At 39.2% G+C, this 25,675-nt stretch overlaps 1 protein-coding gene across 1 annotated transcript in view; it reads right to left on the bottom strand.

Annotated features, from left to right (window-relative positions):
* Positions 1-832: 832 nt before the first annotated feature.
* The window catches only part of LOC106964942 (ras/Rap GTPase-activating protein SynGAP-like), a gene marked incomplete at its 5' end in the record, with an annotated part of 107,967 nt that continues 83,124 nt past the window's right edge, over positions 833-25,675 (bottom strand). The window contains 12 exons of the mRNA XM_015060736.1: positions 833-1,464; positions 1,844-2,042; positions 2,413-2,615; positions 3,359-3,560; positions 4,418-4,654; positions 4,795-4,939; positions 7,121-7,265; positions 7,346-7,681; positions 8,666-8,905; positions 12,189-12,287; positions 12,539-12,692; positions 19,281-19,402. Of these exons, the coding sequence (XP_014916222.1) occupies positions 859-1,464; positions 1,844-2,042; positions 2,413-2,615; positions 3,359-3,560; positions 4,418-4,654; positions 4,795-4,939; positions 7,121-7,265; positions 7,346-7,681; positions 8,666-8,905; positions 12,189-12,287; positions 12,539-12,692; positions 19,281-19,402 (2,688 nt within the window). The remainder of the gene's footprint in view (positions 1,465-1,843; positions 2,043-2,412; positions 2,616-3,358; positions 3,561-4,417; positions 4,655-4,794; positions 4,940-7,120; positions 7,266-7,345; positions 7,682-8,665; positions 8,906-12,188; positions 12,288-12,538; positions 12,693-19,280; positions 19,403-25,675) is intronic.

Raw genomic sequence — 25,675 nt, 5'->3', positions numbered from 1 at the left:
TAATCAAAGCTGTACAAAAATATCATTTTTTCTACCCAGAACTGCTCAGGTGGCTGTTTCAGCTTCACCTGGTTCAAATTCTGTAAAAATAAAAAAATGTCCTATAAAGCATCCCTTGCTATCAGTTTATTGATCAATTAATCTAAAAATGAACGAACAGATCAGCTCTAAACTGTAGTGATGTTGAGTTGAGCAGAAAGGGCTGAGATTTCATATGTTGATGTTAGAAGTATTTTTTTTTAGCTTCAGCTTCATGAATTCGGGCCTCCTGCTCTTTCTAAAACATTACTCCTCTATTAATCTTTTAACAACATTTATACCAGCATTGCACTGGAAAGTAGCTCCAATAATTGCTCAGCAGATGTGCAGCTCTACCAAGTGTTTGCTAATTGCTGCTGGCTAGTCTGAAGGAGCTGAGTGGGGGAGTCATGGCTGCTCTGTCAGGCAGAAGCTCAGAAACTGCACCTCTGAGAAGGAGCTGCATCTGAAAGGCGGAGCTGGGTCCATCCAGATGCGTTGCACAGCTGAATGGTTGCCATGGAGATTAAAGGATTTCTCAAACTTGCATGAAAAAGTCAAGGCAACACTCCAGGTATGTTTTTGACGAGGGAATAACATTACAACATGATGTAAATATCAAAAGAGTTAATTTCTTATAATACATCCCCTTTAATGTATAATTTCTAAGATAATATAAAATAAGCTTAAGTAGTTAAATTAATAATCTACACAATATTATAATTTTGTTTTATCAGATTAATTGATTGCCAAAATATTTAACAGGATTACTAAAACAATTGTTAGCAGCAGCCTTGGTAGCACTGTTACACAATGTCACCAGACATCTAGAAACACTGATTAAAGGACTTTTACCTGCATATGCATGGAGATTTGCCTGCGTCCGTAGTCAGCCCTGCTGTAGTCGTCACTGTAGCTGTGTGAGTGGATTATGCTGGGCTGGCCCAGGTGACCATCCCGGGTCCTGAGCGTGGACAGATCCTCACTGCGAGAGAACCCCCCATGGGCGAACTGTGGGATGTAGGCCTGGTGAGAGGGCTCGGGGTCAGGGGCCAGGAGCAGGGGCGCTGGGGGCTGAGCTCGGCTGTGCTGGTGGTGGAGCTGTTGTTGTGGCCCGTCAGCCGTCGCCAGATGAAAGAGAGGATTCTGGAAGGAAAGCGGGTAGCGCATGGCGGCGGCCTGGTGTTGCTGCTGCTGGGATAGCGAGTCGGTGGTGGTGCCCATCTGGCTCAGCTGGCTCAGCCGGAGGCCGCCTGACATGCTGGAGCCGCCGGAGCCAGCTGACAACCTCCCACCGGCCCGCAGCTGGCTGCTCAGGCCCGACCCCAGGCCGCCACCGCCTCCGCTGCTCAGCCCACCGAAGCTGCCCATACCGGCGATGGAGGCCTGGGAGGAGTTGAGCATGTCCACCGACTGCAGGTTAGACACGCTGTTCATTCGGGAATCCTGGAGGTCCATCATAGATACGCTTTTATTTACACTGACACCCTAAATAGTAAGGGATATGAGAGGCTAATGCGCCCCCTGATAATAAATGTTAGGTGGGCACGGATGACATGGGTGAGGGTGGTGCGGGTGTTTTTACCACGAGGTCTGTCAGGGAATCGGAATGCCTGAAAGTATTTCCCAGGAAATACCGCTAGGATGAGTTGCATGGTGAATCAGTGGGAAAAAAGCAAATGTCATGATAAACTAGAGCCTCAGTAACACGATGGCAGACTCTGTCGAGTATGACTAACATGCATGTCATACTAACCTCACTAACCAGAGAGAGAAACTAGCGGATGGGATGATGATTCCCCTGGTTCAGCGTGACCGGACTCACCTTAGCGTCTGGTTCCGTGATGTCCGAGCTGCTCGTGCAGTAGGCCGGGCTGGAGCGGGCCAGGGGCGGCCGCGAAACGTAGAACATGTCTTTGGAGGCTCGATGAGGGTGATCACGGTCCTGAAAGCTCAGCTGGGCGCGGGATGGCATGACCCCTCCGGTGGAAGTAGGGGAAGGCAAACGAGTGATGTCTATGGAGCTGGACAACAAGAGGCAGCAAAGCCAAATTTATATTTAATAGTGTACAGGAAATATTCATTCAACACCTGGAAAAAATGTGGAATCAGTTGGCTGTCACCAAATGGACTTTAGACTGATGGAGAAAATGGCCACTTCCTGTAGAGTTACTGGTTCTGATCTGAACCTTTATCAGCAGCCAAGGTCCAATTTACTGCAAAAACTTTCCATAAAAGCCTGTATGAATAAGCAACATAATGTAACATCAAATCATAAACATTATGCTCCTTTATTTACTGTTTGAAGATCATTGAAGTCACTTATCCTCCTGAAAGTGACTGGAACAACCAGGACATTTTAAAGTGTAGCTTTTCTTCTGTTAAGGTTCCTACCTGTTTAAGTCCCTCATCATGAGATTCTGGAACTCTGACGAGATTCCTCGGTTAAAGCTTGGTCGAGACAGCAGCCTGTCCGACTGTCTGTCCTGCACCCGGTCCGTCTGGTGGCTCGGCTGCCTCTGGAGGTGAGGGTTACGCAACGCCATGCTGATGTCATTCAGGAGGCGGGGCAAAGGGCCCAGCTTGATGATGGCATCCTGTGGTCAGAAGTTGAAGAAGCTTTTCTGAAAAGCTGCGGCTGATTAATTTATAAAGAAATCAACAAAGTCGTATGGACAAACAAACATTTTCTTTGTACTTTTATATGTTGTAGTGTTGAAAAAATACAAAAGATGAAACAAACCACTTTAGGTTGAAAGTAATGATGTGGGACGGAAATCCATTTATCCATGTTTTGTGGCAAAACTGGGAAGTTTACCAAGTAAATACAGGACCAGTATCGCCAATACCAATAGTTGAATAATTTGGTGATTCAGTTTCAGCTAGTTGATTATGGTTTTGGTAAGACACCGGACAAAAACATTAGGCAAATAAAAGTCTTTTTATTAACTAACCACAACAAAAAACAATGTAGCAGTATAGAAATAACATAAATCCCCAATTAACTTCTACTGCAAACAATTGTTTATTAAAAGGAGTGAGTCTGTGTCACCTGCATATAAACTAAACAGGATTGATATTTTTCCTTCAATAGTTAATATTCAATCATAAATGTCAGGTTTGAGGTATTTAATTTTACATAAATGTATATTTTTGAGTTCCAGGAAGGTTTTTTAGCTCCCTGAATAGATTATAATAAAAGTCCAGACTGTATTTGAAAGACAGCAGACGCTTTGAGCGCAAATACTTCAAAGGAATACAATCCTGCTCTGAAAACGTAAGAGCTTGATGTTTGAGATATAAACTTCAGTTTACATTGGTAGAACTGATCTGGTTTCACCTTGCTGAGCTGAGCCATAACCTCCCACAGGAGGCTGTGCAGGATGGACAGCTCCCTGCCCAGATCGATGTATCCCTCAAAGCCGCCTGCGTTGCTGACGCTGTCCAGGTTGGAGATCTCGTACAGGAACTGCTGCATGGAGCCCCACTCCATCTCTAAAAACTCATTCATGAAACACATGTACTCCTCCTTACTGCCAAACCTGCAGGAGCAGAAACAGAAGCCAGAGAAGAAGGAGGAGTGAAATCAAACAAGATTTAATGAATAAATGATGTAAAACTGGATTTTAGCTTCTTTTTCTTTGTCTCATAATTTCTTGGATGTAATCTTCTGAATTCTTCTGACATGTCATATAAGAATTAAAATATGAGTTTATACTCAATGTTAGGTGAAATAATTTAACTTAATTAAAAGAAGGCTAACTTTGGAGAGCACAGCAAAGAATAATTATACAAAATAAATTTAGTTTGTTTAATTCTAAGTCAGGACTCCCCTTGCTTGTTGCAGTAAGAAGTTAATCATATGATCAATTAAAATGAGCTCAATAATTTCCATTCTGATGATGAATATTATTTGAAAGGCAATTTTGTTTACAAATACTTCATAATCCATTTTTTATGGCTTTGCTTGTGTGTGGTTTTTATTTCCGTTTTATTTATTGGTTTTGGTTGTTGTGTTTTATTTTGGATAATTAAAATTTCTTCCAGTTGCAGTGTGTGTTCTTTGCAAAAGTTTATTGATCTTTGAGAGGGTGAACTTTGATTAATACATCATTATCAATTTATTACGTGAAAATGTTCTCCAAAATGACAACATTAATGTTTATCGCAATAATTACTGGGACAATTTAATGTAGAAAAACTTATTATCATGACAAGCCTAGTCCGAACTCAGGGTTGTGAGTTTCAAGGCCAAACATCAGGTATAAAAACATAATTTCCTAATTATTCATTATAATAAATGTATAGGTGTGTATCTATTACATATCAAATAATATCTATGACAAGATTTAGGTAAATACAAGTTCACATTTTCTTTAGAAACTGAAGTAGTACTGACTTGGAGAAGTTTGCGAGGTTTTGCACTACTTTAGCGATAAGAGTGAGGGTGCGTGACGTCTGCTCGTCGGGATACTCCTGGGTGAGATTGAAAAGTGACGGGGACATGATGGCGGGACACAGGAAGCGCAGGAAGAGCGATCCGCTGATGAGGCGGTCAGCGATGTCTTCCCGACCCCTCTCGGCACAACGCACTCGCCAGGACGCAAAAACCTCCTTTAGCTCACGGGGGAAAACACTGTGAGGACACAACGTGCATCTCAGAATTAGACAGCAACATCATGGCAGCTTCCTCGGCTCGCGAGGGGAAAGTAAATCTGCAGGCCCATCAACCTTTATAAATAACTTTGTTTATTTCTGCAGTAATTAGGAGCTTACCAATGGGAATTAACGATTTTGCAGAGAGCCAGTTCGCAGCACATTCGAAGATTGGCTTGGTGGTCTGGTAGCACAGAGGGTGGTATTCTCATAGGGTCCACTTCGCAATTTTCCTCTGACTCATACAAGGCCCTTATGAACTCCCCTGGAGATGACATTTAATTTGTAACAAGTCCAGAGTTATTATTTTAAATAACAGCATCAACCAGTGCTCAAGTGTTACAGAAAATAAATCAGAAATTAAACATTTCTGCAACTCAACCCTTTGGAAAAGTAAAATGCTTGTTTTTCTTTTCTGTTTCAAGAAGTATTGATCAATCATTTTAACTTTAACGCTGAATAGCAAATACTCTTTAATGCTGAAAATAAAAGCAACACCAACCAGCTAAGAACTGTAAAAATGTTAGTGTCAAGATTATGACTGACACTAAACAGACACAGTTCACCATTAGGCACAGAGTCAACCTGATTTAGATCTTACATCTGGGTTTGGCTAACATGTGTATTAAGCTGTATATTAACCATGTGGATGTAAATGAGGTGTTTTACTCAACGTTCCCCAACGCTGCAGCTGTTCCTGGTTTGTTACCCGTCGGGTTGAGCGTGTGGTTTTCCAGTTTATCCATGGGTTAAATGCCGAGGTCACAGTTCTTTGCATAAACCACGCTTGGGGAAAATCTACTTATTATGTATGACATGATTCAACTGAGGCAGAAATTATGCCTGCCCATGAATCAGATTTACTCATCAAATCAGTTTATGCTCCTGATGTTTGGGAGAGATGAACAGATTTGTGGTTTAGCAGGAGAAATGGAGTCTTGACTGAAGTTCAGTCTGGAAGACTCTAGTCGCACCTGCCTCATCAATCAGCGCCCGCCTCTCTGCAACCTGGACCTATCGGCGCGGACCAAGCCTCGCTCCAGCCAATCATCGTTTGGGCTTCAGTTCAAAAGGACCTTCACCCATAGCCTCCTCTGCTCACCAGCTGCGATCAACCCACCTCCACCCCATCTCCACCTTCTGCTCCCGGCTCTCAGGCCTCATCTTCCTCCGACCGCCGCCACCAGTACAGGCCCCGGGGGTCTACATTCCTATGCTGCATCAGGAATGTTCATCGAGCTCATCGAAGTCCAGCTCGATGTCCCCGGCCGGGGCCTGAACGCCAAAGGACTTTTTATTTTCATGTTTATTTTGTCATTAAACTCTTTTAATCGCCTTCTTTCTCCGTTTGAGTCTCTCCAGATTGAACTGTGCTCATGCTGCCAGAGCTTTCTCTAAACAGCTTAACTTTAAAAATTAGAAAACGATCACAGAATAATTCAGGAAGACATAAGACGCATTATGGTTGTTCAGAGGGCAGAAGGCCTGAACTTTGCTGCTGTCAGGGATGATCTGGCCTCAAAAACAACAATAATACTTGGATTTTCCACCTCAGTTCTTTTAGATTTATTTGCTCTTCTTTTGTTGTTTTATTAGTCATTTCCCATGATTCTGGGAAATTTAAGCTGCTTTCACACAGCAAGCAAATGTGACCCAAATCTGCTTTTTTTTTTCTACCCATGTACGACATTTTTACGGCACTCTATTTCTTCTGCGCCCAATATTTCTTTTGCGCATGCGAGTTGCTTTGGAGATGTAAACCATTCACTTCACTCAAAAGTCTAATTAGTAATATGAAAGACCATGCAAAAAAAAGAAAATTAAAATAAAATCTGATTTCAGCACAAACTTTGGAAGACCTGCTTTTTGAATGTAGCCTAAATTTTTCTATCTTCTCAAACCTGCTTCATGTTATTAAACATCAAACGTGTTAGGCAAATAGTGAAGGTTTCTGGTTATCAGAACTAAAAATGAAATAAGAAACCTCTCAAAAAAATCTTTGACTTTATTTTGAAATTTTGGGTTTCATATATTTAGGAATTATTTTTGACTTTTGCTGATTTTATTTTTTGTTTTTCTTATTACTGAATGTTTCCTCTTTACACAAAGAAACTTATTGTTCATCAAGTCTAATAACAAACATTTTTTTTAATCTTAGGTAAAAAGTAAGTTTTATTTGCAATGTCCAAAATATGAATAAAATTCGGATAAACCTGAATGACTTGAAAGGAAGAAAAAAAGTAATTTCATACTATTCTATTCAGATTGAAAATGATTCATTTTCCCTCAGTAATACTGACAGATATTTCCTGTGGTTTTTATTTTTATGGCTATAAAAATTAAACCAAGAAACAAGTTTTAGCTGATCTGATGTGAGCAAAGAGCACTGAAAGATTATTTTTCAGTTATGATTTGGAAAATGAAAGATACGGCTGAGTCGACTCACCGATAGCATCCTTGAGGTACTTATGTCCGATCAGTTTGAGGTACTCTTCTATGGCTTTGGTGGCCAGAGTGTTCTCTCTGAATATAAGGTGTTCTCGGTCGATAAATCTGTCTACCTCACACATGGCCATGTCAGACAGGAAGTCCTGCAGACACAGGAGGACTGCAGTCAACCGTTGCTCCTCAATCTGATTCTGAGCTTTCTGCAAACAGCGGTGGCCCTTACCTTCGCCTTCCCTGTGCTTTGCAGGATATGCACCAAAGCACAGGCCACTTCCTCTTTACTCTTCACGCTCAGCACGGGCTCCAGCACGGCGCACAGGGTGCGGTAGTTGTTGGTGACGTACTCGGCGAACTCCTTGTACAGCTCCATGGGCAGGATGTTCATGGTTTGGAAGCGGGATTTGAGGCGAAGCGAGGCGTTGATAATTTTCCCTCCTCCGACGCCGGCTCCCTTTGTGAGAACGCTGGGCTGGATGACTGGGTACCATTGCTCCACAAACTGCCGCCCGGTGATGCTCGAGATGGGGATGCTGACCAATCCTAAGTATGTGCTCTTTTCCTTCAAGATACACAGAAAAGATACTCATAAGCATGTAAACTGTATCCATAGAGATGAAGGAAAAAAATAAACACCAAACTGGAAAATAATTGTGATTGTAACTTATAACTATAAAATCTAACTCAGGATATTTGCAAACTCACAAAACTGACTGGGATTTTTACTTTTGCATTTTGCTGCCTGGTGTTTAATAGTAGTTCTGTTTGTGATGGAGTTTGTGAAGTTACACAGTAAATAAATAACAGCAATAATTTAGGTTATTTAGCCCAATTATAATCATTTATAAATAATTAGTTCACAAATTAAATACTTAGCTTCAAACTAAATATTAAACATTGAAAGTAAATACTTAATAATTAGTTTCCAAATAAAAATTTAGATTGAAGCTAAATATTCAGCCAGCAAGCCAAATATTTAGCTCCAAATTGGTTAAATCGGTCTGCTGATTTAAACTACATATTTAGTTCGAAGATAAATACTTATTCTGCAAGGCGATTATTTAGCCTAGCTTGCTGTCTACATATTTAGTATAAATATTTGAAGATAAATATCTAGCTTCAAAATATTTTCAAGACAAATATTTAGCTAGCAAATCAAATATTTAGTTCAGGAACTAAATATATGATAAGCAAGTTTAGCTTCAGGCTAAATATTTAGTTTGGAACTAATTTTTTTCATTGAAGCTAAATATTTAGCTAACATTTTAGTTTAACGGAACATTTGCTTTGAATTTAAACATTTAGTTTGCTAACTTAATTTAGAGCTCGCAAACTAAATATTTAGTTTGGAGCAAAATATTTAGTGTAAAGCTAAACATCTAACTTATTTATCCTGCTAAATAAATATTTTATGTGTATTTAAATTATTATTATCATTACCTTTATTAAAAACACATAAATCTATTATAATTTTTTTGTAAAATTAGTAAAAATATTTAGTTTGCAAACTAAATTGTCCTCCGCCCTGCTAGGATCGGAGGGTCACCTTCCGTCTCTTCTTGTCCGTCTCCTTGTACAGATGAAGGCGAAGGTTGCGGACGGCCGGCAGGTTATTGAACTCAAAGTGCTCTCCCCAGAAGACGGTGTCGGTGCGGGGCTTGCTGGTGGTGCGGGCGTACAGCATGTCGTCCAGGCACAGCTCGCAGTAGTAGCGCTTCTTAGCCGGGAGCTCGCGGGCTTCAATTATCCACAGTTTCAGCACATTGTCCACCCTCCGGCTGTTGTCCTGCATGAAGATGAAACCAGCTCAAACACAGTTTACAGCACTTAAAACCAGGCTTTTAAAACATCTTTGCAGAGAGACGACACAATGTCGGGAGAAAGATACGAAAATGCAACAAAACACGTCAAGGACAGAGAAGAGGAGACGGAGAGGGTGAATAATGGGCAGCAGCAGGTCATCCTGCAGAGGAGAGAAATGACGGATTTGTCTTGAAGTTGAAAAGCAGCTTTAAATTCATCGCACAGAGGCATTAAACTGCATGGTAGACACACAAAAGACAAATGATGAAAAATAAAAAAATAAAAATCCTGCATTTCATCTGTGCAACAAAGACACAAACAATGGTAATTATGCTTCTGTGGTGAGTTCTTATCATAATCACAAAGCGTGTTTTATATTTGACAACTCCTGCTGCAGGAGAGAGGGGCCTGCTGGTTGCTGAATCGCTGTCGTTAGCCTCATACTATTCAGCATCTCATTTTAAACCCGACATGCCGTGATCTTCACAACCAACGGGTTTTGTCCTCTTTTATCTCTGGTGTCAAACGAGAGGCATCATTATTTCCAAACCCATGACTTTGAATGTTTTTGGGCATCTGGTGTCTCAGTTTGCCAGAGCAGTGAAACCAGTATGGGAGCGGGTTCTCAGCCTTGAAATGCTCACATGGCTTCCGTCTTGCTCTTATATCTCAGATGTGACTACTAAAACATGGCTGCTTAAAAGAAAAAAGGACTTCCAAAGTGAATCAAAGTCAGGTACGTTAAAAACAATGATGGCAATCCTTCGCTCTCCTGGTACGTCTGGCCTGAGATACGAGTCCTAATGTTCAGGCGTAGGAGGGGAGAGATTTATCTGTGAAAACATCCGTTAGGGATCCTCAGAGCGCCGTGACTCAGCCAGGACCCCTGCGGCACGAGCATCTGGACAGAGAGCATCCAGCTCGCGTGATGTTTCATCTCAGACGGCTTTAATTTGTCTCCAGTCCCAGGATGCTATCAAAGCCGCATGTCTCACGTGTCTGCTCACTTTTAATAACCGACAAGAGGAAGCACAGGACGATTTCGCACAACTATCAGATCCGCAGGGAAATTATTGATTACTTGGAGCTGAGATTAGTTCAATTAAAGATGTGAGGATGAAAATATGATCTCACTACACGGGGACCATTTCACGTCAGTGCTGCAAAAATATGCAGTTTGTGTTCAGAACAATGACTAAGTATTTTGCTATGATTTGATGTTTGATCCAGTTTAGCAGCTGCTGAGGTGCACACTTTGGAGATTTCAGGATTAGATCTAACACGTCCTGATTAAGGGGGATAAAGTAAAAATCACAATTGTTCTCCAGAGTCTGAAGTCGCATCAGAGTATTTAAATATCTGTCAAACTGAAAGGAAATATCAGGGTCCCTTATACTCAGAAAACAAAAACACTCAGTAATATTGTTTAATCCACCAAATCAGCTTGATTTATTTCCTCAGCAGAAAACACTGCTTATGTTCTACAGTATTGTATTGTAAAAAGGTTTTAAACTCTAATTCCATGGAAAAAAAACCCCAACAACAACAAAAAAACATTTTGTTTCAAAGACTTTGCTGTCATCTCTTGAAAGTGGTCATGACCAAGTTTTGCTACATGCTTTTCAGGTTTTCTTTGGACTTTGGCTGCTTTCTCCCTCACCACCTGCAGACAAACTACTGAAAAAAGTCCTTGCATCAGATGCATCACCCTACTGTCAGTTTTCAGCTGAGATTTCTCTGGAGGTCACCTTGCTGGAGCTGAAATCTGGTTTTCTCTCCGTTAGACTGCTTTATCTTTGAGGTTTTTCACAAATTCAATGCAAGAAATTGAAACAACTTGACTTTTGTGACAGACTGCTGACAATAAGATCCCTAAAGATTCAGATGAATCAGTTTCTTTCATAAAATGTTAAAAGATTAGATATTTGACTCTGGAGCAGCAGGTGGTTTTATGTTCCCAAATCCTGCTGAGATTCAGAATTAAATTTGCCCCAGCTGGTCCAGACCGACCACACCTGGTAATAAAAATCCATCCTGAAGAATCCCAGCGACCAGCTCCATATGAGGAGAAACACAGAGCAGCATGTCAGCTGAGCAACAATCAGGACACAACAGGTCTGCTGATGTTTCTGCTGAGATTCATCTGAGTCGAATTTTTAACAAAACTCAGAACCAAAGCACAAAATCACATCGTTTAGAAGCAAAAAAACCTCCAAAAACAAACAAAAAACAACTAATAGTGCACTTATTGGCTGCTTAATGCATAAAACACAAACAATTCAATTTAAAATATGACAATGAAAATAAACTACATACTACAGAGGAAATCACTCACCTATACTCTACCCTGTCATCCTCAGATCAGTAAAATCCTGATTTATGAGAGAACTGGATTTTTCCTTTCTATTGGACTCCAACAAAAATGTTTTTCACTATTTTTAGCAGAGAAAAATGCTAATATAAGAGTTCTACAAATGGCTGTTTAATCATTTTATAAGTGTGCGTCCGTTTAGGGGCAATAATCCCTTGATAATGATGAAAAATATCAGTTTTTAATCAATACCAATTAGTTAGATTATTTCACTACAAGACAGTTTTCCCAGTGAAATAATCAGCAAGGAATTGCTGACTTTAAAAGCTCCCAAATCTTGCTGAAAAGTTACTTGTAAGTTAGTTTTGTCTTATTTCAAGTGTACTGAGATATTTGCTCTAGGAACTACATCAAAATTACTGGGTAATATTTTCCCAAGTAAGATTTTTGCAGTGCTGTGCAATCAACTTGTCCTCAAGAAGCTAGCACCACTTAGCCAGGTGAAGATCCCCGTCAGGAAAGCTTTCGACTGCGCCGGTTCATTCATGAGGCCCATAGAGCCGTGAGAAACTCCTGGAGTCAGTCATGTTGGCTTGTTTTCGCTCCTCTCAGCTGCTCAGTATCAGCGAGCATCAGCTTTCACAGACATGCTGAGCTGGTGCACATCGACCTGCTGCGCACAATTTACCCAAATCACATTACCCGATTAGTGGTTTTTCAAAAACAGCAACCGGGACCCTCCGCCCTGAAACATTACCCCCGTGAGGCTTTAACACTTTGCTTGCAGACGCCACTAAATTGCTCGACACAGACACACACAGACATGGGGATGGAGTTCACACAGAGAAATGAAGCGGTGCGCTCTTATTGGAAAACAAACAACAACAGGAGACGGGGAGGAGAGAGAGAGACAAACAGACACAGGGATCATCCGCATCCCTTTCTCTCCCCTCACCTTGTTGGGCTTGACAGCTCTCTGCAGGTTCTCGATCCATTTGTCTCTCTCTGCGGCTGAGCGACACGCAAAGCACTTGGTTCCTGAAGCCGTTGTCACCTGAGGTTATAGCCAATGGTACCACAGCCATCAGTCACTATGGAGACAGCAACTAAGGCGCCAAAACAATGTCTCAACCTCGACTTTTATCAGTTTCCACTAATAAAAAGTGATGGAAAACTTTACAAAACCAATGCAAATTTTATAACCTTGATCATCAGACTCTTATTTTGTTTTTTGTCAGATTCTGTTTCCCAGCACTAAAAGTGGGCGTGTGCCATTGCTCGACCATCGTGCAACTCAGCTCTCACCTCAAAACAGTACTCCTGTCCCAGGATGCTGGAGTGGACGGGTTTGATGATGGCGTCCTCGTCCAGTGTGAGGTCCAGCGCCTCGGCAGCGCTGCTGGGAGACAGCAGGGACTCATGGGAGTGGGACTCTTTGAAGCTCTGCATCAAACGGGTCCTGGGAGACAGATAGTCAGTCAGATGTGGGAGCAGAGCGGGAAGAAGGGGAGGAGGTCATTTCATCACGGTTTGGCCCTTCATGTCAGCATCTATATGCTAATTCTAACATTAAAAACACATTTCATTCTTTTTATCTTACTGTTTTTGAATCAAAGAACCACAGAACCAGTTGATAGATGGAAACCAGCTCATAATTTTCCAAATAATCCATTAGGACTGGAGGTAGCACATGCAGATATTCCTTTTAAACCAAACACATTTACATACTTCTGCATTTCAAACTGGATGGGATGTGAATGAGGGTGATAATGTAACAGCTCTTCAGATTCTAACATGCTTTCATGTTATTTTTCATTCATATTAAATTCAATTCAGCAACACTTATTAATATTAAAGTCGCAGAAGTTCCCTTTATCTTGGAAATAAAATATATATAAATAAAAATTTATTTGACTATCAATGCAATGTAGCACAGGATAAGTGCAGACGAAACTAGAATCATGTTTAATTTAAACCAGTTTGAATAATTTATGTATTATAATCTTAAACTGCATTAAGAGATTGAGATTAAAAAAAAACTATAAATAAGCCTAACACAATAAATTATTTGCCTTGAGATGACAAGATAGAAAATAAACTTAATTGACTTGAATTTTTTATTTAGTATCTATACTATAAGAGTTTTTCTTTTGGAGAGAAATGTAAATCTAATTTAAAAATAAACAGGCCTCAAAGGATTCTTAATCAGACTTTAAAATGCATTTTTAAAGAAAAGTTCTTCAGTGGTATCCCATTTCTATTCTTTCTAATCATTTTTTTAGCTCCGGTTTGGATGAAATCACATTAAAAGGTTTCCTGAAGTCAAAACTTTGACGTGCAAAGTGCGACGTTTCTGGCAATGAAATGCAACATGGCTGTTTTGTGTTTAAAAAACAATAATAATATGACAACAATATGATTTAACAGCTTGTAAAACAGCTTGTATAATCAACTTTATCAGAAACACCTTAGTAGTTGTTTCATTCTCTCACATTTCTAAAGAAATTTGTTTTGCAAACATTTGTTTCTGCTCAGATCATTTTCCTTCCACCACATTTCAACCAGGTTGGGTCTTTTTCAGCCTTTCTATTGTACATGTCCTGTTTGGTCTCACATTTAAGTTTAGAATATTTTGGTATTCAGAAGATTTCATGATCTTCTCAATAACTGCAGGACGCTGAGATTCTGTGGCTATGCCACTATCCTAAATCATTATTTCTACCACCAGGCCTCACAGCTGGCATCAGGTGTTTGAGCTGATATGCTGATAGATTTTTTTTTAATCATCGTACTGTGCATTACATCAAAACATCCCTACTTGAACCCAGGACATAATTCCAGAAATTTTATAGTTCTTTCAGATGCACGTTTGAAAAATGTAAGTAGTTCTGCCACATTTGTTTTAGAGAGAAGATGGAAACAGGCTACACTTCCTCAGTCTTTTGTCTTTAACTTTATAATTTTACATGCTAACTGAGCCATGTGGAGTCTGCATGAAGCTTTTGGTTATTTTGTTTTAAATATGCTGGGATATTCCTAAGAATCAATGAAAATGTTTTCCACATATGAATAATCATTCTTCTAGTACAACCAAGAACTTCAAATAGTTTGAAAATGACTCACTCTACTAGGTTTTAGAGCAGCAAAACACCAAAGCTCCTGCTTTTACTGCAGTGCTCACACTAATGATGATCATTTTATTTAATTAGCTACGCATCCGTGTTGTTTTCCTTAACTCCAAAAAAAGGATGGATTCATTTCTTTGAAAAACGAATGCATAACAAAAAATTTAAATCCTCTCTTCATAATTCAAAATAAAACATTGAATCATAATGAAAAAAGAACTCCAGAAGTTATGAAAATGGACTTGTGCCATAAATATTGTGTCATATGACTGAGAACAACTTTTTACCACTCGTGCATTTGCTGCTTTCCTTGCACAGCTGCTTTAAGATAATGCATAGATCATAACCAAAATGGGGTTTATGAAGTGAAAATCTGCTTTACCAGGCAGGCTGTCCAGAAAGAAACAAGGTCCAGTGATTAGCTTTACTAGCTAAATTCAAAGAACATCCTGCAGAAAATACACTCTCATGCTGTTACTTTATGTTATGCCGTAACTTTCTCGTAGATATTTTTATTTTTCTTCTACAGTTTTTTATGCTCTAGAGAGAATGTACATTAAAATGATTTCTAAGAAAGAAAATCAGTCCTCTGACATATTTATGCAACATTCCACAGTAACAAACACTCACCACTGCTCATCATGCTCACCTTTACTATAGTGCACACATGCACACACAGAAGCAGCTGATAGTCATATATCCATTACGACAGATAAATGATGACACGATAAATCTAACCAGAGAGTGAGGAGCGCTGGTCAGGAACAAGGAAACCCCCAGAGAAGAAGAAAAAAGAACAAGGATGGAGATGAAGAAAACCTAAATCCTCGGCTCTGCGCTCACTTTTCCCACGATTGCCTGTGCCTAAACCCAATCATAACGTTCATCACCAGAGCACTGATCGCACAGGGAACCAGGGAGAGAGAGAGGCTCATGGAGAGAGGGAGAGATAAAAATAGACCTAAAAGAATGAGTCAGATTGAAGGGAGGACAGAGAGAGCAGAGAAAGACTGGAGGAAGTCATGACAAAATGTGAGAGAGGATGGGGGGGGTTGAGGGTAAAGACGACCTCTCAGTGGAAATTAAGTTCATTATGTAAACACTGGATTCTTCAGAGAGGAAGATGTGAGAGTATGGAGAGTCTGAAAGGAAGAAGAGTGAAGAGGAGGATGCGTGCAGACTGGGGAGCATGAAGGGATTGGGGAGACAGCAGGAGAGCTGGAGGAAAAATGGAGGACTGAGCCAGTTCTCAGCAGAAACACTTCAAAACAGAGAATATGTCTTCAAATACCTGCAAAACGTCAGATCAGGTGGAGCAAAACTCAGCAAGCAAGAAGACAACACAACATGATTACCACAACAAATACCAACTCAAATATTCTGCAAGTTTAGTTTCATGAATTAAGGACATGTAACTTTTGTCTGAGTGTCTGAAGTGTTGGCCAAATGCAAAACGAAATTTGCTAATGTGGATAAGATTGAGGGATAAGATTGACTTCACACAGCAAATTCGGAAGTGTCAGATTTCCAGTGCAAGTGTTGTATGTTAAAAATACAGTGTTAATTCAACAACATGAGTGTTTCTATTTTTTTTAGTTATATTAGTTTCTCTAACACTCACTAAAGAGTTCCAAAGAGTTAAACAAAAAGCAATCCAGTCCAGTGTTGATTTCTAAATTAACTCAGTCTGGTGTTAATTTAGAAATCAACATCAAACAGTTCCTCCCACAATTGTAACATATTTGTGACATCACATCAGGGAAGGAGCAGGTCCCTGCCCTGGACCTACAGGGGGCCCACATGGAGGCAGAACATGCCTTCAGGGATCAAAGCTTTCTTTATAACACCTGATGAGAAATGTAAAGGAGAGCCTCCTGGCTCCTGTCAAAAACTATGTATGATACCCCAGTAGGTTATATAGTAGGGTGCCCCATTATTGACTCATGGTTGCTAAAAACCTTACCAGACTGACTGATTTTAGTGACATAGTGAGTGTAAAATATTGAATAAAATGTTGTGCCACATGACTGGTTTTATTTTCACTCTTATGACACACAAAACTACAAATGAATTGTCCTTATTGTCTCCAGGTGCATTCTGGGTAAAGCTTGTCACCAACGTCATCATCAGTCACTTGGCAACAAATGGCAAACTAGCTAACGTGTCATCTAATGTCTTTTAAAATGAATTTGGGGATTATTGATTGTCATTAGTTTCTGGAGGGCGAAATGTTTTAATCGCTCTAGTGGCTTTTATTTAAATTGACAAAAAAAGTGGGTAATGAGAGAAGAGGAAGACCGGGAAGCAAACCCACGACAGCCGCTTTGAAAACTAGAGCCTTCATATGTGGGTTGTGCTTAACCCCTGCGCCACCACAGCACACCTGGTTTACCCTTATGAAGTACTGCTGTGAAGTGTAGAGGAAAGTACATATCGATTCATAAACAGTGTTTGGGTCCTGCAAGTTGTCAAATAATTATTCAGTAAAGTATATTCAGAAAATAGGTGAATAGGGGCCAAGCAAACAGTTTCCTACAGTCTTCATCAACGCAGACAGGGTGTCAACATTTTGGATTAAACTGGCCGAATGTACAAGAAGTTGCTGCTGGGAATATTGCCGCTGAAAGAAAACTATCACAAAGAAAACTTCAGAACAAAAAGTGGGTCAAAGTTAAGAACTTTCCAGATATTAATCCGTCTGAGAATCAGTGGTCAGACCTCAAAAAGCAAAATGAATAAATAAAAAAACAACTTCAAAAAGTCTTCACAAAAGTCACTGTTTTGGACCTCAGGGCCAAGAATGTAACCCAAAACAAAAAAACGCAAATCCTCCCCTGGTAATTCAGAATAAAACATTGAATAATAATGAAGAAAGAAGTCCAGAAGTTGTGAAAATGGATTTTTGAAATAAACATTATGGCAAGAAGCTCATTTTACCAAGAATTTGTCCGTTTTGTCCCCTCAGTGGCCTTCTGGGGGAATAAATCAAGCTGAAAAGTGTCTTGGCAGATCCTGGTCTCACAGCTGGAGCTCTCAGATGAGTTCACTTCTGGCCTCAAGTTTGACTCCAAATGTAAAATTATCATCTGGCGTTCGATTGAATCATATAGCAACTTACAGACTTTGAGCTTTAAAAAAAGTTTTATCTGGCTGCTTCTCATCTGAATGTAAATGGTTTACGGTAGAAAAAAAAAAAATCTAAAATCAAATAAAAACAAAAAAAAACAACCTTATTTCTCTGTAGTCATTGAGAGGCATCTAGTCCAGCAGATTTAAATTCATGTTCCCTGAGCTGCTGAGGAATCTTTGCTCTGCTGTTGGTCTGTCCAGGATCCAGAGGAGGTGTAATTAAGCAAATCTCCCACTAACTCATTTCCTTCTGTACAGCCAGGATTATGGCTGACTGCTGGTTACCATGGAGAGAGAGTTCCTTCATCGCGCTGACTGAGAAACAGTGACGATTTCAGCTGAAAGTGATACTGAAGTGAGAGTGGAAAGTGAATTTATTTTCTCATTGAAGATGCAACCAGACTCATCTGCTCTCTCATACCAGAAGACGACACTTCTGGTATGATTATTGGCTCATTCAGACCTGATTCTCTCTCTCTCTATATATATATATATGTATATATATATGTATGTATGTATGTATATATATATATATATATATATATATATATATATATATATATATATATATATATATATGTGTGTGTGTGTGTGTGTGTGTGTATGTATATATATATATTGCAGCCCTCATACTAATTTTGTGCGGCTCCTGACTTCAACTAAGAGTGGTGGAAAGCACAGGTAGTCCATGCAGATGGACTTTTTTTACTTTTAATCTGTCCAGCAACAATTACTCAAAACCAATTTTTTTACACAAACTTGGCTAAATGCAGCAAACAAAGTTCCACCTTGATCCTGTTCTTGTAGCTGAAAATAGATCATTTTCTTTCCCAGTTGAGCACAGAAGATTTTACAAACTGGAAAGCAATGCTTGTCTCAAATAAGGCAAACATGCAAAACTTTTTTAAAGTTTTGAATCGACAATAATGTACACATCTTTGCCCTTTAAAGAGACAAAATGACTACTTTGTTGTTGTCAAGCAGGTAGAAAAATTTACAATGTAAGTTTTGGTGATTTAAATATTTTTAATTTCTTTTCTCTTTTTACCTCCAAATATTTTTGGCAGGATAATTTTGGACCAAATGACAAAATGTTTGGACATGACTGAGTTAGGAGTATTTCAACTTCAATCACTTTAGTGGACAAGTTCTATATTTTTTTTTATTTCATTTTAATTTAATTATGCAAGCATGTTTTAAACAAAGATTAAAGAAAAACAGAAAAGCTTTCTGGCCCAAAACTGGACCATGAACAGGGTTAAAACACATTCCAGCAAATCCAGGACACAATATCTGAAAATGATAAATGGCCCAGTCAAAGTCCACATCCAGTCTGATTGAAATGCTGTGGTAGGACCGTAGTAGTTGGCCAATATTCCACCACAATGACGCTGAAAAAGATTCCTGGGTGTGCTTGGTTTTTCACACAGCTTCCATTTTGGCTTCATCTTTGTTTAACAACAAAAAACCCTGAAAGTTTTTGTTACTTTTAGAGCCTGGCAGTAAAAGTCTTGAAAAAAGGGATACAGTTTCTTGCTCTGATTGGTTATTCCTCTGAATGCAAACTCATCTCAGGACCAAATCTGCTGACCTGATGTGACTCCAAGCAAGAGATAAAAGTTTTACCCGGATGTTTTTTGTCTGAAACAAATGTTACTATTTTAAGCATCTTCAAAAGACTGGAGCAGGTAAAAACAAAATGTCATGCATGGGTATGACTGTGTACAGCAGTGGTCAAACACATCCAGAACATCCACACACCTGCGCGTCATCTCTCTCGCTCTCTCACTGACCTGTCTTGGTCGGCACTGCGGAAGCGGGGGAGGATCATTTGGCGGAAACTGCTCGTTCGGTCCAGTTTCGGCTGACTCTTAGCCCTCTTGATGGAGCCCTTCAACCTCTTACTGAGGAAACTCTGGAGTGTGGCGGAGGAGGAGGAGGATGATGATGCGACGGGGACAAACAGATGGAGAGGGAGAGGGAGGGCGAGCGAGGTGGCGCGAACATGTCGGAACAGATGAGTGATGGAGAGGTGAGGAGCGGGACGCAGCGGTCAGGTGGGGTTTGGTTTAAATGTCGGATGAGCGCAGGGTCAAAGTGGTTTGTGTCAGACGTTGTGCACAATCAAATGCAGACAAATGAAAAAATGGGACACATGAGGAGGGAAAGCACACAGTCAGTTTATTAATAAAAGAAATCACACTGCTGCACATGTCCAGTTGGTAAAAAGGCCTGCAGTGCCACCAGAGATCCTGTAGTGGGCAGCAGTGGACCATGAAGATTTCTGTTGGAACAGTTTGTCCTGCATGGGCTTTCTTACAGGTTAAACCACATGTAAGAAAAACAAACTGCAACATATTTTCTTAAAAGCAGACCTACATTCAATTGGAACTGTGGCAAAACTGGAAAAGTCACAAATGCTCTCTGTCCAATCTGACTGAGCTGGAGCAAAAAAAATTCAGTCTCTAAAAGTGTAAATCTCTTGGAGTTCAGCGCCAAAACATTTGAAACTGTGATTGCAGCAACAAAGTATTGACTCAGAAAGGCACAGTCCAAATACAAGGCACAGATTTAAGATTTTTCTTTTGTAAAAAAAAACATTCAAGCAGATTTAGCACTTTTGCAAGCCACTGTATATTGTTGTGCAAACTTCTTATACAAAGTCTAACATCACATGTCTTCAGTTCATTTTTAGAAAAGTTCCATGTTATTGCACGATCAAGATTAGGAGCAGCACCGTCACATTCATATTTCACTGATACAACGGATGGAAAAATCAGAACTGTGTTAATGCAGCGTCTAAAAGTTTCCCATCATGCCTTCTAAATTATATTCTACCACACTTTCCAACTATTATGTGCTCTTTGTTGCTTAGAGGCCCTTCAGTGACTTCAGTGATGTTACTTAAGTTAAGAATACTTTGATCCACTTGAGATGAAACAAGGGTTCTTAAAATATTCTCTGTTCCAACGCACCAGGACAAACGTTTTCTCCTAAAGAAGGTATAGACAATTATTTTTTCCCAACAGGCTACATAATTAGTGTTGGGGGTCATATCATTGGCTAAATTCAATTTTGATACCAAACCACTAACTAAAACGTAATGAAACTTCAAATGTCTCAAATGTCTGGACATTTTAATTAAAGTTCCAGTTTCTGAGATCAAAATCAAATCTTACAGCAAATTTTCTTTGCTATTAGAAAATTCAAGTTTTCAAATAATTTAAGAATCCAGACCTAAACTTGGCAGGAAATCAGTCAGCTCACATGAATACAATATTTTACAAGACGTGCCTCAAAAAAACTGGATGATTTGGGCAACTTGTGGTAAAGTGGGTGAAAACTGATTGGTTGACAGATCTCCACCAAAAAAGGCTAAAACAGAATCAAAAATGTGCTTTTAAAAATTGCTAAAGCGAAACAACCTTTGTATTTTTTACATTTCTTTCTGAAAAGGAATGAAACCTGCAATAAAAACTAGCATTGACCCTGATTATAAAGGTTTGTTGGCTGGCGCACATTAACCTCAAGAAAAAGGATGAAAAAGAGAAAAAAAAAATGCTGCGTGAAGACTGGACATTTTTATTGCCTTAAATTAGCCTTAATTATTTAATAAGTGCATCAAACATATATTATCCTGATTTATCAAAGAACACTCCCTTATTTTTAATGCACAGAAAGATCATTTATATACCTATCACATAACGACAGTATTCAGTGGGAGAATGACTGCAGGGAAATGACACCTTGTCATCTGGTGTGAGTCAAGCGGCTTTGAAGCCTGTCTTAAGGATATGACTAAAGGCTTGGCTCCATCTGCTGGTTCCAAGCTAATAGTCTGCATGACTAACTCCGATTCGATTTGCTCCTCCATCTGACAGGTTGAGTGTCAAAAGGTAGAAGAAAGAGGCTGAAAACCAAAACAAATCGCAGTAACAAGAAGAGAATCAAAGTTGCAGTGGTCATTTCTATCAGCGTTGGGTTTCTGACAGGTTTCCTAGACTAAAAATACCCTAAAAGTCCCTTTCTTATCATTAGGTCACATTTATGTCATCTCTAACATATAATATTTCTAGTCATCTTATTTGCCTCGAAGTTGTGAGGCTTTTAGGATGTTATCCCCTTACTTTGTTAAGATGCATTAATCCTGCTGCTCTTCTCTAGTTTGACCTATTTTTACTGCTTTGTCCTCATTTCCCCTCATCTTCAGAGCAGGGATGTCATGTGTTAAAAAAAGAGACAATGGCTGCATTACCAGCAAAAGTTTTCTAAAGAAAGACCCTTTGGGTGGCAATACCACCGCTGACATGATTGGCTGCCCCAATCAGCAAAACTGATAATACAGGCACTTGTGGCTATTTTTAGTTAGATATACAGTAAATCCTCTCTACCCAGGGGTTGGGAGGAGGCAGTAATGGTTCCTCTGTGTGCAGCAGCACACTGTGGGGATTTCCTTCTAGCATTTTATTTCAGTCTGTGTGCTGAAGATTTACAGTCATGGGAAATAGAAAGTGCGCCTTCCTTCAGTGGTGTTTTATGTATAAGCACAAAATGAATGATCTGGTCTTTAGCAGGTTTTAAAACTGTTTAGGCCCAACCTCGTGTGTGAAATGGAAAAGCAGAGAGTGAAAATTGTTGTGATTCATCCAGATGGAACTTTGTAAACCTACAGTAAATCTTCATGCGACACGTTTTTTCCCCTTCAACTCTTCCAAATCAGCTATAGTTGTTATGATTTTTTTCTAATTGTCCAAACATTAATTAAGGTCTGTAAAGTCTAAGATGGACATTTTTAATTTCTCTGAACTGTGCATAATCTGACCCAGCTGTTTTAAAAGTTTTCCACTGAATAAGTTTTTTTTTTTTTTTTTTTTTTCAGAAAAATTTTCTTTGGTTTTTTTAGTAACAACATCACAATTATTAACTGACAGGACAAAATTGGTTCACAAGCAAAATTCAAGCAATGAGACATATCTAAAGTAAAATACATTTAAAATAATATAACAAAGTCAAGAAGGACTGGATGAGGGAGGGCAAAGTAGGGGAGGAGGGTGATCAATAAGAATTAAATAATAATGTTTATGAATCAGAAATAGGGTCCACCGAATAAGCTTTTACATAATAGTCATGTTTCCATCCAATTATCATGCAAATTTTAAGCAAAAATTTGAAATGTTGCAAAAAAAAAAAAGAAAAAAAAAGTGAAGCAGACGTTTATCCATGTACTTTTTTGGAGCGAATCAACCGGGCTACGCAAAGCGTAAAGTTAGGCTGTACTTTTCCACACAGCTTCTCCAGTTTGTCTTCCTCTTTGTTAGCTAGAGAAAAACTTGGGTCAAATAAAGCAGATAATTTCCAAGTTAAACCAGCAGAAACCAACAGAAAAAGGTGCACTTTGTATTTACCACAGCAGTTCAGAACAAGGTGCTAACCAAAGAGGGAGGATTCCTGGGCCATGTTCGTCATCCCCCTGCTGCTCTTCGGGCTAAATTACCCAATTCACAGAACCTAAAACATTTATATAACAAACACTCATCTGAACCAGTGTGAAATAATGACAAACACTCCGAACTCTGCAGCCAAATTGAGGCTCTGCATTTCATTTAATGGATTATCCGGCTTCAGCGGTTTTCAAGTGCATGGAAAGCCTTTTCAGGTCTGCCACAATGAATGAGCAGCAATTAGACGATTCTAATCGGAAACAAACAAGTTATCCTATTCTGAGATACAAACAGTGTTCGAAACAGCAGGATGGATGACAGAGAGAGGACATGAGCGACACGGAGGGCTCGTAAAAACTTAAACCGCTCCTGTAAGCACCTTCATGTGTGATGCCTGCTGCTATGAATAAAACACTAAACAGATTATTTCCGTCCACAGACACATCGCTTCCTGCTCCACCTTCACTGAGCTTCCATCTCAGTTTGAAAGATAAATAAGAAGTCGTGTTTCAATACTTCCCTTCTTCGCTGACATTTAAAGAACCAGTCTATGTTCTGACTTTTACTACGACTCGCATTTACATCAAATCAGCATTTAAAAGCCCGGCTGCCGTTCTGCGAACTGCAACACAATTTCCACAGAGTTCCAGGCATTCAACTTATTCCTACAAACCTGTTTCAGATAAAACTTTAATTACACACTCCGGATAAACTGGACTAAATTGTGCATTTCATTAAATTCCAATATGCTGTATTATTATCTAACATCACATTGTTAATTAACTTTACTGATCATGTTTTAAAAAACAATCACAGACAATGTTTAATAAAACTGAAATTCCCTTGAAAGATTATTATTAGTTTATTAATATGGAGCAGAGAGACAAACGGACGAGTGACAGCTTAATGCTTATTATTTAAAACAGTTTTCCTTCTTGTCTTTGCTCTGGTGTGTTTTTTGCTCGTCACTCCACTGAATTATTTTTGTGAAGTTTTAAAATTATATTTCCCACCTGAAGACCAATAACAAACATTGGTGGTGAAATCGTGACCCGTTTTTGAAGCAGCAGTCAGGAGAGTTGCATTAAAAGCAGTCAAGCTGCTTTCAACCTTGTTCATTTCAGCGTTTATCATAAAATCTAATGTTTTTAGTGCAGGAAAATGTTGTGTTTTGCCATTTTAATTATTTAAAGTTTTAAATGAAAGTTTACAGCGAGAGCTGAACCGTTTTTCTAACTCTGACAGATGGTGACCTATTTTTATCTGAGACTTTGGAGTTGATCGCAGGTTGCTGACATTTTTTTCACCTGCTTTTTGAGAACTGATCACAGGTTCTCAGGGGTTTTTATATTGCCTTATGACAAAATGCTCCTTCAAGCTGTAAAGTCCAAAGATCATCACCAAATTGTTCCTGGATTGATGAAAGATGTTAAACTTAGGTAAAGGTTTGATCCAACTCCTTATTCACAGCATTGTTGTTGGGCAGATATGGTAGAAATCAAACTTTCTCTTCTGCTTAAATGGCTTTCCAAAATGGATGGAGGAGTCAGTCAGGAATTTCAGTCTGTTTATTGTGGTTTTTGTCTTGAAAAAATCAAAAGGTCTAGAAGTCTTTACTTTATGTTCTGTGCCAGTGGCAACAAAATCCTGAGTTACATTCCTCAGAAAGAGTCGTTTCTGAAGTTTCCTGGAGTTTTCTGGATGACACATTCTGATGTCTCGCCTTGTGGTTCTCAATAGTCCAGGAAATTGTTTTTCTACAGTTTCTGAGGCTTTTCTGACAATGGCTGCATTCATTTTGTACACATAACCATTGCTAAAATAAAAATAACATTTCAAGGTTCTCTGCCTCTCAAGATTGATGGAGTAATTTTTGCTGGATTTGTTCACAGGCTTACCTGACTGGCGTTTCTAAATGTATATTTTTCCAGGTTAATGCGACTGTTAAAGTGCTAATTATTATAAACTCTGTATAATATTCAATTTGATCTAAAAACACTTTATCAGTCCAAAGGAAAATTAAATGTTGGAACTCAAAATGTTGGTTCTATGGGCAGGAAGGACCTCCTGTAGCAGATTGACAGCATATTGCTGCAAATAAACTAGTTTGCATTTGATTACTCTACAAAATAAAAATAAAACGCATTTTTCCACTGCCCAGGCTTTAGGATTTGACTGTACAGTCAGATGTAACACTCATGATCTGTTGACATTTGTAGTGCAAAGCCCTGCTTGTTTAAAACTAAACATGGTTTGATGCTTTTCACACACTCAACTGAACTGCATGACTTTGTGACTCAGACTAAATATGTTTTAGTTGGTCTTGAAGACATTTTCACCCAGGTTTGGTCATGATAAATCAAATAAAAATTAAAGTCCTGTGTGACGTAGTTTGAGAACTAAAGCTCAAAATTCTCTCCAACGGGAGAAATGCAAAAACTATGCAGCAAAAAAACGAGAACTAGCAGATTTCTAATATTAGACGCTCATATTATGCATATCCCACACATACCAAGCATCACATTGGAAGCACTTTGCTTCTGTCTGGCAGTGAGACTTATGCCCAATCACGCTTAATTTAGTCAATGAGCAAAATAAATATCTACATTTATATTCTGTCACCTTCCTAAAATAATAGCCTCAGTCAGTTTTTTGCCAAAAGTGATTTTGGCAACAACAATACAAAAAAACACCTCTTTTTTTTTTTTTTTTTTTTTTTTCCAAAAAAAGTTTTTTGGCAAAAAAAA

The sequence above is a fragment of the Poecilia latipinna genome, unplaced genomic scaffold (genome assembly GCF_001443285.1).
Source record: "Poecilia latipinna isolate Pla-1442-1.1 unplaced genomic scaffold, P_latipinna-1.0 Scaffold1739, whole genome shotgun sequence".
In the NCBI taxonomy this organism is placed as follows: domain Eukaryota; kingdom Metazoa; phylum Chordata; class Actinopteri; order Cyprinodontiformes; family Poeciliidae; genus Poecilia; species Poecilia latipinna.
This window is presented reverse-complemented; position numbering and strand designations above follow the sequence as displayed.